At 46.8% G+C, this 20,622-nt stretch overlaps 1 protein-coding gene across 1 annotated transcript in view; it reads right to left on the bottom strand.

Annotated features, from left to right (window-relative positions):
- Positions 1-16,933: 16,933 nt before the first annotated feature.
- The window catches only part of LOC146889407 (aldehyde oxidase 1-like), a 55,523-nt gene continuing 51,834 nt past the window's right edge, over positions 16,934-20,622 (bottom strand). The window contains exons 32-35 of the mRNA XM_087902420.1: positions 19,508-19,573; positions 18,913-19,101; positions 18,291-18,458; positions 16,934-17,212 (exon numbers count right to left, since the gene is read on the bottom strand). Of these exons, the coding sequence (XP_087758546.1) occupies positions 17,162-17,212; positions 18,291-18,458; positions 18,913-19,101; positions 19,508-19,573 (474 nt within the window). The 3' untranslated portion in view covers positions 16,934-17,161. The remainder of the gene's footprint in view (positions 17,213-18,290; positions 18,459-18,912; positions 19,102-19,507; positions 19,574-20,622) is intronic.

The following is a 20,622-nucleotide window of genomic DNA, read 5'->3' as shown; positions in this document are numbered from 1 at the left end:
GAGCACAACACTCAAACGTCATGCTGAGCACAACACACAATCGTCATGCTGAGCACAACACACAATCGTCATGCTGAGCACAACACGCAAACGTCATGCTGAGCACACACTGTTTGCTCAACCAAACCTAGACCACGACTTTCAGAGTTTACACTTCCACCACCGCTGTGTCTTAGTCCGTTCTATGCTACTGTAACTGACAACCACACCCCGGATCAATTCTAGTGCACAGAAGTCTGTTGGTCACAGATCTGGAGGCTGTCGCATTCAAGAGCAGGGTGTTCCATCTAGCAAGGGCTCTCCTGCTGTGATATAACTTGGCAGAAGGCACTGCAATAGTGGAGGAGATCTGAGGGTAAAAGAGAGGCCCAGGGGTCCTAGATTGTCCTTTAAATAGGAACCTCTCCTGCTGTAGCCATTACTCCATTCATGGTGGAGGCTCCTTCTAGTACAGTCACAGCGGCTATTACGTTTCAGTATGAGCTCTGGAGGAGCACACATTGAAGTCATACTGGGCCATCACCATAACCATCCTCACCCCCTCCGGATTCTTAGAACTCTGTGACTCCCCGATTTAACCCTACTGTTGTCTCCTGTAGAGTTCATCTTGCTGCCAGATGAACGGGAATGGGCAATGCTGCTTGGATGAAGAAAAAAATGAGCTGGAGAAGCAAACCAGTGTGTGTAGGTACACAGGTCTTCCCCCCCCCCACTTCGTGGCGATTAGCAGGGCCGGTTGACCTCTGGCTCCCTGGAGATTCTGCACTAGCACTGACTTGAGGGTATAGTTTAGGAAGAACTTGGCTCTCTTTTGTTATGGTGATTCCACCTGTAAACAAGGTTCTAGCAGTGGGCCCCATAGCCTGCCTCCCCCAGCTGATTCTGCCTGAGGCACCGGGCACCTGTAATCTCCTTCTACTGCTCCTGATGGGAGGAGGCCATGCCCTTTTGAACCCCCTTGCCCACTGGTATAAATACCCGACTTGAGTTTAATAAAGTGGACATTTACTCTTTGGTAAGTGAGCAGGTCTCTTTTGTGTGTGTGTTTTAACCCTCAGGACAATCGTCCATTCATGTGGACTTGAGTTCAGGAAAGCGCACGCCTGAATCGGGCCTGGGTATCCACAGAAAAGTGCAGAGGCTTACAAGTGTGAGTTTCCCTTTTCTCTTTTCACTGCCCTCCATCTTCTTGTTTTTGCTCTCAGTGCAAGCCGCCCACATGGGTCAGAGGGTTTTGTGTTCTGGGAAAGAGCAGAGGCTCCAAAGCCAACTGTCTCTCTCTTTCCATTGACCTGGGGTCACAGCCACCTCGAGTCCACCTGGGAGAAAGAAGTCCTCGGAACTAGGAGGTAGTCAGTAGTTAAGATGGCTCTGATGTGGGGGCTGGCTTTGGCTCAACGCCAGCTCTGTGACTTCTTCAATAGAAATGGATAACCACTGCAGGAAGTTTAGGGTAGAGTACATTTGCTCAGGAAGTCCCAAGTGGAATGGCAACACACAGGAGTTGTATATTAGATGTCTGATTTTCATAATGATGGAGGCTCAGAATCTCTGTTTTTGACAGCTGTGTCAAGCAATGGGGTTTGTGTGACAAGGGCATTAGATTTTACTTCCATACTCTCTGGCTGAGCAATTTCACTGCCAGAAATCCACTTCAGGAGAATGACCAGAAGTAGGTCCATATTTGTTATGAGAAAAGTGTTCTTTGTAACAAGGGATGGAGCTCGCCTTAATGCCTAGCACGACAGGCTCACTAAGACTACCCTGATATCACTGCTTCATGGGAACTTACACTAACCTGGAATCTTTTTCTGTAACCTTTAAAGAATTTAAAAATAAAATGGACTTGCTTAATGTGAAGTAATTTGAAATTTGAGACATTGACTCCATTAAATATCATGAGCATATACAATATAAAAAGGTACATGAAATTAGGTTTAGAAAAATATACGTGCCCATAAGTCTGCACCAAGCTATTATGAAGCCGTCTTATTTCTGTTGACTTTTCAGCACTTCAACGTGATTTTACTAGAATTGCATGCGCGCACACACAAAATGTTTGGACAAAAAGAAATTCCCATGGATATTATAGTAATTACATTAAAAATACAATTTCCTCTGAAAGTCAAGTTCGCTTGATTTCTAGTCTAGAGAGAAGGGAAAGCAAGGAATTTGAAAGAATGATGTGGGCTCTTTAGCCCACAGCCCCCAAATACCCCTGTGTGTAGGGACAGGGCTCAGGCCTGCCACTGGTGTCCGCAGGCCCAAAGCAGACAGGTAAGGGGAAGAGCCCAGGTCTCATCTCTCTGTGCCTAGCTCTGCCACACCGCTGGCATCACAGACTGCACCCCCGGTTTGTGTGCCCAGATTGTACCTATCCCAGTCATTTGCCATTGGCTACCACTCAGGCATCGCTCAACAAGAAAGAATGGAGCAGAGAGGCCTACAGGGTCCTGGAAGTGGGTCTGGGGCTTCTGGGGACAGGAATCCTGAGGCCACGGTGTCAAAGGCCTGTGGCTCCCAGGCATCAGGCTGCTGGCTGTCTGGTGGGATGATCCCTCACTCTGGCATCCTTTTGTCTCTTGTGGAGGGGACCTGGTGAGAGAGGGCCAGGTTAGTGACAACAGCGGGGGGGGGCAGGTGGAAATGGACTTCTTGAAGTCACATTTGGTGTTTCTCACACCAGTGAGATATAAATGTGTGCACACTGCAGTGTGTCAACACTGTTGGCTGTGACGGAACAAGGAGCCCAGCTTCTCTTGGTAGTGGGACTGTGGCAAAAGCAGCTCCTTTTGTTCCAGTTTTGAGTACGCGTGTTAGCTCTCAAATCACACACGCCATACAGTAAGATATGCGTGTTGCAGAACGGCTACAAAGGGGTTGATTAAGAGGCTACAGACTTGGGAGCTGGGTTTATTAAAGGCAGCGGCTGGTACAGATGCAAGGAGCCATTGCAGGTAAGTTGTTAAGAACCCAATGAGTCACGCTAGGCTCAAGGCAAGCAGAGGCCAGGCAGAGGAACGGACAGCAAACTTGGTACTCCAAGGACAGGGCCCGCCAAGCAGTGAGGACAACGCTGAGCTGGAGCTCAGAGGACAAACAGGAGCTCTCTGCCTGTAGGTGTCTCGATGCCCACAGGCATGGGGCGGTCAGATCAATCAGGCCCTCAATGGCAGTGATGGAGCCCTCATTGCAGGCGTTCTTTGACGGTTTAGTGTGTTTGATGAATTCTTGGGCCTGATTTATCTGATAATGGCTTTAATATGTCATGTGCTGCCAATCTTCCGCAATGGACTTTTTGTCTTATGTACCACCCGATTCTGCATCACCCTCTCTCGGTACAGCCGCGCGCCTCCAAACCAATCATGAGTTTGGGCAAAGGCCTGGAGATTAAACAAAAGACACAACACAAGAGACCTGGGTCATTCGATAAGAGATAGCCAAATGCCACTTTATTTAGCTGAATGCAAGGTTAATATACCTTGGCCCCAGTGAGGGAACTCCCTCCCAACCAGAGGGGAAACTGGCGCCATATGGGACCTGGCGCCGTAGGGGTGGAGAGCAGCGACAGCAGCAAGAGAGACCTTGGCGCCTGTGTAATTCTCCCGGGCAGGTGGGAAATTACCACACCAAAGGTGGACTGTGCCCTGTAGCTAAATCACCAGGCTATGGGCAGAGTGAGCACAGGGACAACAGGAAGCTTTAGCTGGCTGACCAGAACTGTCCTCAGAGACACACCCCAGGGAGTAAGGGGAGGCAGGCCCAACAGTCTTACATGAATAAGCTAGCACACTGTGCATCCCGCTTTGTAGCTAGAAGGAAAATTTCAGCCCTTGGACGCAATCCCGGAACTTATCTTCCCCCCTGAACTAATGGCTTGTTCTCCCCCACTTTCCTGGGTTCGATGGTGCCCGTGAGAGAACCAAGAGCCCCATCACTTGTCCCCGCTGGTGCCTCTGCCCGTGTTTGCTCCTCTGGGTGACGCTGTATTATGTGGCCCTCCAGAGCCATGAATAAAGTTTTTAAATCGGTTTTCAGAATTTGCCCGTGGACAGGCCCATCTTGTCCCTGATCTTTCTCATATTCTGTGTCTAGGGAAAGTATGTTCTATACCCAATACCCATAAAGATCCATGAAAATTTAGGAGCAGGAAGGGGTCGATCCGAATTCCCTGTTTCAGTAGCCAAAGGCTCCACCCGGGTACAAGGTACTGAGCAGCCCCGATATTATTTAAAGAGCTTCTCTGGGCTTCCCTTGGACTCCTTGGAATTTGTTTGTTTCACAGCCTTCTCATAGGAGAGCCCGAAGTATCTGGCCATATGCCGTACACCCCGGATGCAGAAAAGACGAACTGCCTCTTCCTGAGGACAGTCCTTCCAATTTGGGCAGTGTTCCCTCCTGCTTGCCCCTTGGGGTAGTCTCCTGCAATAGGGTGCTTGCCTCTTAGCTGCCTTGGTTGTGAGCCCACGTGTGCTGTGCAGGAGAAGGGCTGAGCTCCTCACTACCCAGGCACCACGCTCTCCACTCTGCACGGTTCTTGGCCTTTTTTGTTTGTTTGGTTTGGCTTGGTTTCAGTGCTATTTACATCTTTAAAAATGTCAACCCAACAAGTTTTGGTTATGTGGGTTTAGCTATTGACAGGGGCTGTGTGTGAAAATCCAAGAGGAAAATATTTTAATTGTTCATTCAGTTCTTTATAAGTAGCCAGAGCAAACTTTTTAAAATGAAGATTTATTTATTTTTATATGGAGGAGGTGATTTGCCTAAACGTACATCAGCACACGATATTGGGCAATGCCCTTGGAAGCCAGAAGGTGGCATCAGAGCTTCTGTCCTGGAATCATGGATCATGTCAGCTGCTGTGTGGGTGCTGGGAACCTAGTTCAGTAACAAGAGGGGCATCGGTCAGGATTTTGTACTTCTAACTCTGGTTTTCGGGAAAGCAGTTGGGTTTGTGTTGGGCTTCAGGCTGCACTCAGGTGTGAGGACACACACCAGGAAGCATTTTACACGCCACCTTATACTCCTGAGGCAATGTGAAGAAAGAAGGCAAATCATACCTATCGTTCTTCCTTAGAAAACAGTTTTGACTTTGGAACCCCAAAAATGTGTTCTGGGGATGCTGTCAGAATGTTCAGGTTCTACTTTGAAAACGCTGCCTTCACCTGCTGAGAGCCTAGGAACCATTGCAGCAGAGTTTTCCCACGTGCCCAGGAGCGCTCCTGTCCGCCATCCTCCCGTGCTCAGCACAGAGACACAGAACCCCGTGCAGCATTTACAGCGATGGAGATGTTTCCATTTAACCCATCCGTCTCTAGTGAGAGCCTGCTTTCCAGCAGCCGTCTGGCCAGGATTCCCGTATGACAAAATCATTCAGTGAGATGATCCATGAACACATGGACATTCTTCGCAAAGGTCTTCTTATGGACGCTCATCCAAAGAGCAAGTGTGTTTTCACAAAGTATGTTTGCGAGGATCAAAGTCATCAAAGTTCATTTGAAACAAATTAAGCAATTCAATTCCTGCCTGGGAAATGTTGCTTTGTTTAATATTAACTGGCAGAGACGGCTGAGGCCATGCTTTTTTTCAGTTGTCCAGAACTTGCATTTCAGGGGACGACAGCAAGAAGCCTGGTGCCCTGGGGTCAAGTCTTCTTCACTTTAGCGGTCTGTGTCCCTGGACCAGCCACGTTTGCGATTTGACCCTCAAACTAGATGAGACGTTACCATATTTGCCCATTCTTTCCTGCACACTGTAAGTTAATACCAAATGTGATTTGACTTAGTAGGTAGAAACGAGTTTAGACAGAAAATATGAGCATATTAATTGATTCCTGTATCAAATCAAAACAGAGGGCACAGGACATCCACACAGAGGAGAAGGGAAGGAAGCTAAAATTAAAACTTTGCTTGACGAGGCATGAAATTTCCCTCGCGCGTTTTGGTCTCACTCTCGTTCATGGTAATGTTTTGTTCCCTGCCACAGCCATTTGTTTCAGAGAAACTGATGGGAGGGAAACCTAGAAAAACCCTGCCCGTTAGCAACCGAGAAAAGCCCTCCGTAGCCTGAAGCTCCCAGTGTCGCTCAGGAAACCACGGACGTCACCAATGGTTGATGCCTTCAATAAGCTTGGCGCTCTAGACTTTCAGTGGTTTGTTGTTGTTGGGGTAGGTTGTTTTTTGTTGATCAGCAGAGCAGAATCACCCCATATTTCAGTGACCTCTGAGAGCCAAATGCCATTCATACATTCTTCTTAATTTTCACACACATCAAGAGAAAGTCCAGAGATTTCCTCTATTGATCTGGGTTCTTAGTAGCCAGGCTGGGATTAGAACCTGGGTCTTCTGTCTCCTGATACCTTTAGCTTGTTTCTCTGCCTGGTAATTTTACGTGGCCCTCAGCCCACCTGTGCTTAATGCTCTGGTGATAGTCTATCGTCATTGATAGTTCGGTCTACAGTCATTTCTTTGGTTAGGAAATTGACATAAGATTCTGTATGTAAGAGTCTTGTTGTTTATGATGAGACTTTATTAAAATCCACTTCACTTTTTGAGCTACGAGAGATGAGAAAAACATTCAAAGGAATTAATTTAAGTATGAGTTAGGATGCAAATTACTTGCCTCTGTTTTGTTACCCAGGGTTCCTGCCTGTTCAGTTGTGGCTGTGGAGTTGTCTGTGTGGTTTGTCGCTGACATCATCATTGTCTGAGTTTCAATACTGCAGGGGACAGCAGAGGGTCCCCAGGAGAGAGTTCTGACATTCTGTGGGGAATGGACTACCTGGAGTGCCCCAGGAACCCTAAAAGACCTCCTGGGACTGAAAACGAAGTATCCCCGGACCCTACTTGTGACAGGCAACACCTCTCTCGGTGGGTAGCAGAGAACCAGTTCCTCCTTCCTGTATCGAGACCCCAGGTACTGAAAGGAGGAGAAAGCCTGGCATAGGTCACAAAATAGGTCTCACCTGGTAACAGGGCTGCTGTCTTTGGCCCAGGGAACAGCAAGGTTGTTAGGCAGCTACCTTCTCTATTCACACAGCACGTTGTTTGGGCTTTCACTCCAACGACAGAAAGGGATTAGATTCGGGGGGAATGTAAGATTTTTTTCTTGGCACCCACAAATAGTAAAACAGATCTTTCTCTTACTGAGTCCAGAGGATGAGATCCACAGGTGTTCTCAGCCCGAGTAAAGGGAAACCACTGGAAAGGGAAGCAGCTTCCTTCGCCATGGCTTGATTTCATTTAGTCCTAGGTCATAGTTTTATTTGCAAAGTGAAATTAAATGAAATCTAGCTGGTGTGTTCCTAGCTCACTCTGCTACTTCTAAGGTCCTGGCTCCCCAAAGAGAGCCTTCTCTGATATCTCCTCTCAGGCAGCTGAGGAAGGAGTTGCCCGGTCCCTCTTAGGTAATACACAGCGTTTTCCTAGGCAGGTGCCCTCCCTGTCCTTTCTCCATCGCAGCAGAGCTGACCCCAGTGAACGCCGCGCAGCTGTCCGACAAGGAGAGGCCCGGGGTTTCTCTCCCACAATACAGGACTCAGTTATGCAGGGAGAACAAGCAGAGTAAAGCCATCTCTACACACTCATATTCCAGTTACTTTTCAAGTTACTGGGTTTTTCCTGGCACCAGGCAGAGAGCTGTGGGCTCGCAAGAACTCCCGAGAGTTCAAGGTTTCTGCACTCGGTGTTGAGGGCCTGAGTGGCGGCTGTGTCAGACATTTCCGAGGACAGCGTGCTGACTGCGCCTGCGCCGTTCCTCATTCATTGTTGCTTCTCCCCCAGCTAAGAGATGCTTTCACAATGCTGCTGTTTTAGGTCGTGACAGTTTGGGTGCTTTACACTTTAATTAAAGAGTATCTGGGATCGTTTTAAGTAAGGAAAAATGCGAAAGTAAGGACGCAAGTGCGACCACACATTGGGTGTAAGGCTGAAAAGCTCTGGATTAAGAGCCATCTCTTCTCAACACTTGTGCGTTTTCTGTTAACAAATGTATTCAAGAAGGGGAAGGACTTTTTTAGTTGCTTTTTGTGCTGGGCGTGACAGCTCCCATCTGTAATCTCACCATCTGAGAGACTGAAGAGGGAGCATTTCCTCGGCTTTGGGGCCAGCCTGGGCTATATGGTAAATTCTACAACAGCCTGGGCTACAGAGTAGGCCACGCTCCTCATGCACGCATGAACATGTATGTGTGTGTGTGCGCGCATGCATGCGCACACACACACCCACACACACACTCACACACACATGCTGTTTTTCTTCTTGTAGAAGCAGCTAGCACCAAAGAGCCTGTGTGATGCTAGGAACTCCTATCTAACCCACATGTTTCTGGCAGGCCTTGTCCTTGGAGTAACTGGAAACTGTGGACAACAGAGGCGCACACACGAGTCCATCAGTGTTGCCGTGGACAACAGAGGTGCACACACCAGTCCATCAGTGTTGCCATGGACAACAGAGGTGTGCACACCAGTCCATCAGTGTTGCCATGGACAACAGAGGCTCACACACCAGTCCACCAGTATTGCCGTGGGCAACAGACATGCACACACCAGTCCATCAGTGTTGCCGTGGACAACAGACATGCACACACCAGCCCATCATTGTTGCCATGGACAACAGAGGGTCACACACCAGTCCATCGGTGTTGCCGTGGACAACAGAGGTGCACACACCAGTCCATCAGTGTTGCTGTGGACAACAGAGGTGCACACACCAGTCCATCGGTGTTGCCGTGGACAACAGACATGCACACACCAGTCCATCGGTGTTGCCGTGGACAGCAGACATGCACACACCAGTCCATCAGTGTTGCCATGGACAACAGACATGCGCACACCAGTCCATCAGTGTTGCCGTCTTCTCCTAGGTTTAGTTTTGCTGAGTCACACAGCACAGCCCTGACGCTGGGGTTTCATTATTCCTCTCCGTCTTCATCTTGCCAATGCACCGATCTTCACGGCGTCAGCGCTCTTTCGACATCCACTGGGCTGTAAACAACCGGTGCTGTGTGATCTCCAGCGGCAGGGATCTCTATTTAGTCAGTGATGACTCACGGTCCAGAGAAGACAGCTCAAGAAAGTTGACATCCCGAGTTCAATGGGGGATGAAAAGTCGTGGAGAGTAGAGAGGTGAACAGGGAACAGGTCTCCTCTTTCTAGATGAATCTTTGGACCCTTGAGCTGGGCTGTTTGTTCTAAGTTAACCTATTGGGCCAACAAAACAAAACTTTACTGGTAGGAATTCTGCCACAGGCACTCACACCATGAGTCAGGCGAGCCTTCCCCTCTCAGATGAGGGAGAGAAGCCTTCCTTTCTCAGATGAGGCAGACAAGCCTCCCTTTCTCAAATGAGGGAAACAAGCCTTCCTTTCTCAGATAAGTGAGATAAGCCTCTTCAGGCCAGAGTCAGCTTCCTGCAGATTCCTCTGGTCACAACCCTTTTGCTCAGCTTTGCCAAAACTAAACCACGAGCTCCCCCTGCTGAGTGTGTGCTGATACAACCGAATCTAAACATTTGCATCCTTAGACAGTAAGAACTCATAAATTATAATTTTTCTACAGAAAGTCTATGACTCTGACCTAGAGTGGAACAGGATGTAGTATACAAAACAGAGATGGATTAGCTGTACGCTTCTGGTTTCCTGACGAGATTTTCTAAGCATGGCTACTCACAGGTGACACTTTCACAGGGCCAGCAATGTCACCAGGAGATGCTTGCAAACACCTCTCTCCACACCTCCTACAGCGCTTTTCATAGCTGAAGTAACGGTATTTATTATCTGCCTGGTTATCACTTTCTCTATTGAACATCAACTTAAGAGACCTTATCTGTAGTCTTTGCCCAGGATGTTGCTCACGGCAGGTGCTCAGAAACCGCTGCTTAGTGAAAGAAGCAGGTCAGAGGTTATTCAGTGTCTTTTAAGCTAATGGTTCAACTAGAGATTGACACTGGTCACATAAAAACACATACAGGTTTAGTAGTAAATAAGAGAAATGGGAAAAGCAGGGCTGGAGACGGCTCAGTGGTTAAGTCTCTTGCACACAAGCCCGAGGATCAGAGTTTGGAATCCCAGAAGCATAAATGCTGAGTGGATGTGATGGGCTGCCTGCCACCCCAGCTCTGGGAGGCAGAGACACTATTAGGAGGTATAGCCTTGTTAAGAGTAGGTGTGGCCTGTTGGAGGAAGTGTGTCACCATGGGGGCAGGGCTTTGAGGTCTCTTTTGCTCAAGCTTCACTCAGTGTGACAGACAGTCCACTTCCTGTTGCCTTCTGATCAAGATGTGGCCAGCACAAAGCAAATCTCAGTAGATACAAAAACATTGACATAACCCCCTGTATCTTATTGGATAATCATGGCTTAAAATTACAATTCAAAAACAACTCAGAAAACAATACAGAAAACCTACAATCTCATGGAAACAGAACAACACTCACCTGAATCACCACTGGGTAAAGGAAGAAATAAGAAAGAAATTAAAGATTTCCTATGCTTCAATGAAAATGAAAACACAACCTATCCAAACTCAGGGGACAATACGAAAACAGTGTTAAGAGAAAAGTTCATAACACTAAGTGACTATATAAAGAATCTGAAGAAATCTCACACCAGTGACTTAGCAGCACACACAAAAGCTCTAGATCAAAAAATAAAGTAAACTTATTCAGGAGGATTAGGCAACAGTAAATAATCAAACTGAGGGCTGAATCAATAAGATAGAAACAAAAGAACAATACAAAGAATTAATAAAACAAAGAGCTGGTTCATTGAGAAAATCAACAAGACAGACAAATACTTATCCAAACTAACCAAAAGGTGTTGTGGGAGTAACTTCCGCTGCCTCAACCAATAGTCGCTGAAATACGAGCCCACAGTGCAGCGGGGAGCGACTTCCGCTCCATCAGCCAATAGCTGCTGAAATACCAGCCCACTGGGGCGTGGTATATTTCTCTTTTAAAAAGAGAAGCATATCCGGATGAGGCCCTCTTGGTTCCGGTGCTTGGTCCCGGCTCCTGCTCCCGGCTCCTGCTCCTGGCTCCTGCTCCCGGCTCCTGCTCCAGCGACTAGGCTCCCTTCCTGACGGTTTATGGTGTATGTAAGTTTTACCCCCCAAAATAAATAACCCCTTAAAACATAACTGGTGTGGGATTGATTTGCCGATAAAAAGGCAGAGAGAGAATATCCAAATTAACAAAATCTGAAATGAAAAGTGGGACATAACAACAGACACTGAGGAAATTCAGAGAATCATTAGGTAGTGCTTCAAAAACCTGTACCCCACAAAATTGGAAAACCCAAAAGAAATGGACAATTTTCTGGATAGGTACAACTTACCAAAATTAAATCAAGACCAGATAAATAACTTAAATAGACCTTTATATAACCCCTAAGTAAATAGAATCAGTCATTAAAAATCTTTTAATCAAAAAAAGTCTAGTACCAACCTAGAAATCTGCAGATTTCTAGTGCGGAAATCTACCATATTTTCAAAGGAGAACTAATACCAATACTCCTCAAATTGTTCCACACCAGAGAAACAAAAGGAATATTGCCAAACTCTTTCTATAAGGCTATAGTCACCCTGATACCCAAACCACACCAAGATGCAACAAAGAAAGAGAATTGCAGACCCATCTTCCTCATGAACATTGATGCAAAAATACTAAAAATACTCAATAAAATACTGGCAAACCAAATCTAAGAACACACACACACACAAACATCCACCATGATCAAGTAGACTTTATCCTAGAAATGCAAGGATGGTTCAACATATAAAAATCTGTCAATGTAATCTGCCATATAAACAAACTGAAAGAAAAAAAACACACACGGTGAACTCATTAGAATATGAACATTCCTTCAACAAAATTCAACATCCCTTCATGATAAGGGTCTTGGAGAGGTCAGAGATACAAGGAACATACCTAAACATGATAAAAAGCAATGTGCAGCAAGTCAATGGCCAACATCAAACTAACTGAGGAGAAACTCAAAGCGATTACATTAAAATCAGAAACAAGACAAGGCTGTCCACTCTCTCCATATGTTTTCAATGTAGTACTCAAAGTTCTAGTTAGACAGCAAAAGGAGATCAAGGGGATACAAATTGGAAAGGAAGAAGTCAGACTTTCACTATTTGAAGATGATATGATACATAAGTGACCCCAAAAGTTCTACCAGGGAATTTCTACAGCTGATAAATACCTTTAGTAATGTGGCTGGACGGAAGACCAACTCAAAAAAAAAAAAATCAGTAGCTCTCCTATACACAAATGATAAACAGGCTGAAAAAGAAATCAGGGAAACATACTCTTTACAATAGCCACAAATAACATAAGAAGAACGAAACTGAAGAAGATATCAGAAAATGAAAAGATCTCTCATGCCCTTGGATAAGTAGGATCAATATAGTAAAAATGGCAATCCTACCAAAAACAATCTACAGATTCAATGCAACGCCCATCAAAATCCCAGCAAAATTCTTCACAGACTTCAAAAGAATCGTACTCAACTTCATATAGAAAAACAAACAAACGAACAAACAAAAAAACAACCTAGGATAGTCAAAACAATCCTGTACAACAAAGGAACTTCTGGAGGCATCACCATCCCTGACTTCAAACCCTAGTCTCTAGTGCAGGACTTGGCTTTTTGGAGTCCATTCCCTATTGTGGGATACCTTGCTCAGCCTAGATATGGAGGGAGGGTCTTGGACTTGCTCCAACTCAATATGTCAGACTTTGTTGACTCCCCATGTGGAAGCCTTACCATTTCTGAGGAATGGCTGGAGGTTTGGGTCAGAGGAAGGTGTAGTGGGAGAGAGCGGAGGGCGGGGAAGGGGAACTATGTTTGGTATGTAAAATGAAAAAAAAAACAGTTTTAAATAAAAAATAATTTAAAAAGAAAGCATAACATGAGATTATTGTTGTTTCTTGTGTTGAGGGACACGGCTGCCATCATCCGTATCTCACCCATTGATGTTGCTGTGCTCACAAGCAGCACCCCCGCGCTTCCCATCCACCTTCAGACACTTGGGGTCCTAACCTCTCTCATCCGTGTGTTCTCTGCCCACCCCACACACGTCGTCTGGCCCTGTATCCACATGTACACACTGAATCGGTTGTTCTGCCCCAGAAGTCACACACTGTAAGCGTGGCAGTGTTTCCCACACTCTGGGTGGCGCTGCTACTCCAGGAAAAAGACTCATTCCCAGGTGAGACTCAGATCATGGGGTAGCATGATGTTGTAGGTAGCTATTTTTTCATTTAATTTCCATTTTGGAACTTGTTTTGTTTTGTTTTTTGAGATGTGGTTTTGCTCTGTTACCTTAGCTGTCTTGGAACTTACTCTGTAGAAGATCAGATTGACTTTGAACTCACAGAGATCTGCCTGCCTCTGCCTCCCGAGTGCTTGGATTAAAGGTGTGCACCACCATTGCCCGACTTGGAACTTGTTTTTAGAATAAGAATGCCACTGGATATAATCAATAAAAGGTACAGTGGTATAGGCCTTTGATGCTTTTCCTTTGGCAGAAGGAGCACAGCAGATTCCTCTGGATGATCGCTTCCTTGCCGGACTACCAGACACAAGTCTGAAGCCAGACCAAGCGCTCATCTAGGTTTCATGCCCCTCTCTGGGAAGGTATGAGGTCACAAGGTTTACAGTAGCCACTGGCATCTTTGGTTTTCATTCCTGAATTAGCCTTGGCATAGAGAAGCAAAGAGAATAGAGTCTGCAGCAAATACCTTATACACACAGGTAGAGATCATTCCAGAGTAGACCTAGCCATCTCCTTCAATGTCTTACAGCATCAGAATGGACCGTTCCCCAACCCAGCTCTTAGGGTCAGGACACTTGGATCTACAAAGCAGATCGGTGAAGAGGACCGATATGTTTAATGTATAGAAGAGGAGACTGCACCCCAAGGAGGTTGTATCATTTCACCCAAGATGTGCGCTGAAAGCTCGGTGGAAACAGGACACCCGGCTACCACCAACCTCAGAAGAGCTAAGTAGAATGATCACCTTAACATCATTTGGGAATACTGTACCAGATTGATGTTTTCTTTAAATTAATGATGATTACAGAGAAGTGCCCGGTGCCCCAGTGAGGTCCGGTTATATGAGGATGTTCCCAGCATTCCTCTTCTTAGCCTGAGATTATCCCCTTGCTATATTTTTACTAAACATTTCTATTTATTTTTGTGTCCTTTGATTTCTATCAGGGCTGTTTTACCTTCTTATTTGGGGAATTTTAAAGCATACAATGGGTAGCTGCATAACCTATGAACTCTTTTCTGCTGCCATATTGTCACGGGGACAGAACACTGCAGAGTCTTGCCCATCACAGGTCTGCATCCTGAGAGGCGGGACTTCCCGTGTGACACTCCAGCTGTGTCTGTTAGGCCATGGCGGCACTGTCATACGTGAGCGGTGTCTGGGAGCACAGAGCACGCATGATGTGAGGGGCTCCACACTCCCATGTGCTGCAGACCCTTCCGACGCGGTGTTTCATGAGATCTTAAGATGACAGGTGTAAACGTGAGTGCTTGGCATGGTGACCATTGTCACAACCTCACACCTGTGTCAGCACTGGGTAACCCAGGAGGGGAGAGGCCGTGCCAGTTTGTCCAGCTGCCTGTTCGGCACCTTTGATCACAGAAGCTTCCTTCCGGGTGCCAGCCTGCTGTGATTGAATGAGTATGGCACCCGTATGCCCACACAGCTCACGGCTTGTTCTCCAGCCGGCAGAACGGTGCGGGAAGGATTAGCAGGTGTGGCCTGTTTGAGGAGATGCAGCGCTGCGGGTGGGCTTTGACGTTTAAAAAGACCACACCTTCCCAGTTGATCCCACTACACCACATGGTTGTCGTCTCAGCATCTAAGCTCCCGGCTAGGGCTAGGGCGCCAAGGTTATGCCTGCTACCATGTTCTCTGCCATGACTGTCACGGATTCTACCATCCTCTGGACCAGGAGCCCAAATTAAATGCTTTCCTTTATTAGTTGCCTTGGTCTTGATGGTTTTTCATGGCAACAGAAAAGTAACTAAGACACTGTGATATAAAACTCCTCACACACCGGGCTCACGCTCATCCCATTTACGCAGCTCTTGTCTGCACTCCCCACCAGTCTCTTCTTACGCTCTGAACACCAGGCCAAACCATCTGTTACCCCACGATTATTCTATCCGTGGGACACCTGCCTGTTCCAGAAGAAGGTGATAATCACATGCGCTACCTAACTCTGTCCATTGGGAACACGTATCCCTCACCAACTGCTAGAGAGACTGTTGAGCGCACTTGCCATCCTGTCTGTACCTGCATCTGGTGCCAACCAACCTGTGAACCAAGCTGCACCTCTCTCCATGCCTATCACACGGTCACCAGGATAGTCCATTCTACTTCATCTTGGAGCGTGAGCTGAGGTGTGAGCTGAGGGAGAGATGTTGACATGGGATGCCGTCTGGCTGGGGTCTACACTTGCCCATACACCTGCTTCCTCCTTCCATTCCCACTTGTATTTGCTCTGGATGCTGTACTTCCATCCTCCCCTGCCTCTGGGCTTGCATGCCTCAGGACTCGGATGCTCACAAAAAGTGCTGCAGAGAGGAAGGTGGGCAGACACAGAAGGGGTGGAGGTGAGAGCATTTTTCCAGGCAGAGGAAAGAGACAGAGGCTCCAAAATGAGGAGCAGGAAGGGGAGACACATGACAGAATTGAGGATGCTGAGACAAGGTTGACCAGATAGACACTCACGTAGTGTACAGATGCACTTTAGGGCTTCAGGACAAGATTCTGATGGGATGGAAAGGAAGCCATTGGAGATTGTTAGGCAAGAGCATAGCTTGTGCATTTGTGTCTCCCATGTTCATATGCGCCTGTGCATGTGTGCAAGTGTGCCTGTCATGTGTGCAGAATGTATGGAGATGCATATCTTTGACTTCAGCCTGGAGAACAACTTGGAAGGAAGCAAAAATGAATGCAAGGAAAACAAGAGGCGATTATCGCAATAGTCAGGGGCAAATGAGGGGCTTGCAGGAGCAGCGGCTGAGGAAACAGTGAGATCATTTCAGAACGGTGACTGAGCGGGACTGACAGGTTGTCATGCCTGTATAGATGTGTTCATAAACTGGGCATCTCACTACAGCTGTCATCGTATACGGGAGTGGTGTCTCACTACAGCCTTGACCTACATTTCCCAAGGACAACACAAGGCCGAGCATCTTCTCGTGTGCTGATTGGCCATTTAAACATCTCTTTCTATCTGCTTTGTTGGTTAACACACAAACACAAAAAAAAGAAAACTGAAAAGTGATTTGTTCTAATTGTAAGTGTTCGGTACACAAGACGTTTGTCATATATTTTCAAATATTCTGTCCTATTCTGTGAGTCTCTCTCTCTCTCTCTCTCTCTCTCTCTCTCTCTCTCTCTCCTCTCTCTCATCACTTTCTATCTTTCTCTTTCCTGTGCAAGCATCCAATCACCAATTATATCCTTAGCCCCTGTTTTGTTGGAACACAGCCTTGCTATGTAGCCCAGGCTACCTTTGGAATCTAGACCCTCCTTCCGCACAGAGCTGAGTGGTGGGAAGGCTGTTGCCACCTTTGAAGTTTTGATGAAGTTCATTTATCTCTCTCCTCCTGATCCCCGTGGTCCCAGAGACTCTTTAGATATAAGGCCCATATCTGACCTGATTAGAAAAGTGGGGGTGAATGCTCTCAAGGAGAAATGGAAAAAAAAAAAAAGGAATTTCCAGACCACAATAGGAAAGAAATCATTTATAAAATCGTCAATCACTAGATAGTATAATTGCATTGGTGTATAAAACCAAAAGTGAGCACAGCCTAGCTGTTGTATTTAACTATATAGATCTGAGGGGCAGAATAACGAATGAATGAATGAATGAACGAATGAATGAATGAATGAATGAAACCACTTCAGAGGAAACAATTTAATAACTGTGCGATTTACAAGAAGATTTATAACTGCTTAGGTGTATCTGGAGCATCCTGAAGTAAAACTTCCAAATCAGCTTCATGAAAATCAGGTGTGGATGATTCCGGGATGTGAAAATCTGGCTTTCATCGTTAGCATCTTCCAGCAGAGAGACCGGGAGGTGCATCCTGCAGACGGGTGGACCCAGTCCCTGCAGTTCCCATCTGACTCACACAGGGATGCTCCAGGGAACAAAGGATCCAGGTTCATCCCTTGGAATCTGGAAGGGAAGAACAAGTTTGGATGCTTATGAGTTAGAAACACGCTCGTGACGTTGGTTAAATAAATAGCAGAAGACGGTGAAGATGAAAACCAGCACAGGCCTCAGGGCCAATGAGAGGTGAGAGAACGACATCACGTGGTGTACAGAGGCTTCCTGGACAGGACCAATGAGAGGTCAGAGAACGACATCACATGGTGTACAGAGGCATCCTGGGCAGGGCCAATGAGAGATCAGAGAACGACATCACGTGGTGTACAGAGGCATCCTGGGCAGGGCAAATGAGAGGGCAGAGTACGACATCACGTGGTGTACAGAGGCGTCCAGGAAAGGACCAATGAGAGGTCAGATAACGACATCACGTGGTGTACAGAGGCCTCCTGGACAGGGCCCATCGGAGGGATGGAGAACTTTCCACCCCACGTGGAGAGGGCTAAGGAAACATGGAGCCAGTGTATGTTTGTCCACGGTGAGGCCCAGATTCCTATGCAGAACCTGCACAGACGGAGGGCGGGAGGGGCGGCGGGAGGGGCACCCTCACAGGACAGGAAAACTTGTCTTGTAGCTGGAGAGGGAACTGGGTGGCACTGGTTCCTTTACTATGAAAAATCACAAATCGTGCTGCTGTACAGACAGCAGAGAACCCTAGTGTGTGCTCAGCGTGGACGCTGCACAGGGAGGGATCTTTCCCTCACGCTGCCAGGGCCTGCCTGCGTGGGTGACAGTGGGCTATAGCTCAGTGAACTTGACTCCGGCTGTGTGTCCCAGGTTCAAGCCGCAGCCCCTGAACTCCTGGGCCTGATTCAGGGGAAACATAAAACCAAGAGAACGAACCTTCTGGTCCTCTCAAGTGATAAGGGCCTGAGCACACAGGAGACCAGCCGAGGCCAGGCTGATGGAAAGACTCAACCAAGGGACACAAGTTCAAGAGCCACTCCATCCCGCTCGCGTGCCCTAAGAGGTTCCTGTCATCTGTTTTTCCACGGGAAAACCACAGCAGTGGGTTAAAGAAACATGGCCATGGAGCCAGGGGACAGAAATGAAGAATTTTATGTTTTTTCTCTGGAGGGCAACATACCATTTTTGTGAAGGTATCTTCACAGGCCATGCGGATCTTCTCTGGGGTCAGTGGACTTCTGAACCTCAGTGGTCCAGAGATGCCTCTCTCCTGTCTTGCTGCGCTCACTGCGTCATGGATGGCAAAAAACACCGAACAACCCAGGAACACCCCAGACTCTCCTAGACCCTTGAGAGAAATGAGCCAGGAAGGTTATGACACAAAATGCCCATCCCTCACTGAATATAGTTTCATATGCATATATGTACACACACACACGCACATATATATAACCTTTAGACTGCTATATATATATATATATATTATTTTTGAAAAAGTAATTTACTCATTGACCTTAGCATTTTTATACTTAGAATTCTAGCTTAAGAAAATGATTTCAAATGGAGCAAGCACACACAGAAATGAAGTTGATTATTGCAACATAAAAAGTCAAATGTGACCTGAGAGTCAACGTTAGGCATACTGGGAATATTGCACTGTGTTGTTAAGTCACTTTATAATTAAATGTTTACTATGGACTCCTTCTGTAGTACCCGAAAGACCTCAAACACCAAGTAGACCAATGTCTCCCCGCCCTAAAGACAGCAAAGAAACCCAGGATCCGTCAGCAAGCACAGCTCACCTTAGAGGAATACAGGGTATTCGAGTGCTCAGACGGGGGCAGGAAAGAGATGTGCATCTCTGTGGGGATGTCGCAGATGGCGGGGATTTTGTACTGGTTTGGACCCCGGCTGTACAGAACGCCCTGAGGGGAGTAACTCAGCTCCTCTATGGTGTAAAGTCCCATTCCTTGAACAAATGCACCTTCGACCTGAGAGGAGAGAAGGAATGTGTTTACGAGGCAACTTCCCAGGAGCATGACCAATGCCTGTGACTTGCCCGACCTGGAGAACTGCAGTTTAAGGGGCATTCCAGGGCGTCTCGGAGAGTGTCCCCAGGACCCCATCTACAGCCATTTCTGTCTGTCCCATTCAGTGCTAGATTCCAAGTCAGAGGCCTTGGGTTTTAGTCTTAGCCATTGGAACGGTAACTCTGGGTGAGTCCGCACAGGTCTGTGCGCACACGATCATGTCTTCCACCAATGGCGCATACAGAACCCTTCACACACCCTGTCTACCAGGATAAGTTCCCCAGGGCAGGAGATGTTTCCTCTTCAGACTCACTGCACTTTCTGCCCCAGAAACAGGAAGCAAACACAAACAGTTAGTTACACGTACCTGGCCTATGTCCAGGGCTGGGTTTATGCTGTGGCCAACATCCATCACAATGTCTGTTCTGATGGTCTACAAAAATGAATATTTAATTCAGGTAACTCACAGAGAAGAAGCTGAGAAATGCCTTTTTCCAGGTATGGGAGCAAGTCTTTCTTTGGACCAATCGTGTTATTTTTCATGATAAAGAAGCAACAAATTTTTCATTATGTGACAGAGTTTGTTATCAAAATCATTTTGATTTTGATATAGGGTCTCACGTAGCCCAGGTTGACTTGGTATATGATATGTAGTGAAGGATGTTCTTCAGCTCCTGATTCTCCTGCCTCTACTTCCTCATTTGTTAGAGCTGTGTGCCACCATGCCTGGTTTACGTGGTTGCTGTGTAGTGATATTTTGTTTATGTTTCAACAAATAAGGCTTGCCTCAAGATCAGAGGGCAGAGCTAAGCCAGTGTGCAGAATGCAGACCAGGCAGTGTTGGTATACAGCTTTAACCCCAAGCCTTGGAAGACTTGGGCAGAGGGATCTCTCTCTTATTAGCTCAAGGCTGCCTAGGGCTACCAAGACTGAATCTGTCTTATAGAGAAACAGAGCTCACACAAGGGTGGTCCCAGCACTTGGGATCCCACACCTTTAATCCCAGCACTAGGGAGGTGTAGGCAGGAGTGGTATGGCTGGATGGAGAGAGGAAGAGAATGTGGAAGGAGACAGGAGCTCAGGGTAGTCTAAGGTTTGCCGGACATGGGTGCAGCCTGAGGATCATCTCTGTAGTCAGAGGAGGAAGTCTAAGGAGATAGTCTGAGAACAGGGTCACCCCTCTGGTCTGTATTGGTAGAGGCAAAAGAACTCTCTTGTGTATGGCTGCTCTGATCTTCAGCATTAACGCCTATATCTGGTTCTGGGCTTTTATATTATATTATATTGTATTATATTATATTATATTATATTATATTATATTATATTATAGTTTTCGTTTTTCAAGACAGGGTTTATCTATAGCTTTGGAGCCTGTCCTGGAACTAGCTCTTGTAGACCAGGCTGGCCTCGAACTCACAGAGATCTGCCTGTCTCTACCTCCCGAGTGCTGGGATTAAAGGCCTGCGCCACCGCAGTCAGGCT

The sequence above is a fragment of the Myodes glareolus genome, chromosome 27 (assembly GCF_982192425.1).
Source record: "Myodes glareolus chromosome 27, mMyoGla1.1, whole genome shotgun sequence".
In the NCBI taxonomy this organism is placed as follows: Eukaryota; Metazoa; Chordata; class Mammalia; order Rodentia; family Cricetidae; genus Myodes; species Myodes glareolus.
This window is presented reverse-complemented; position numbering and strand designations above follow the sequence as displayed.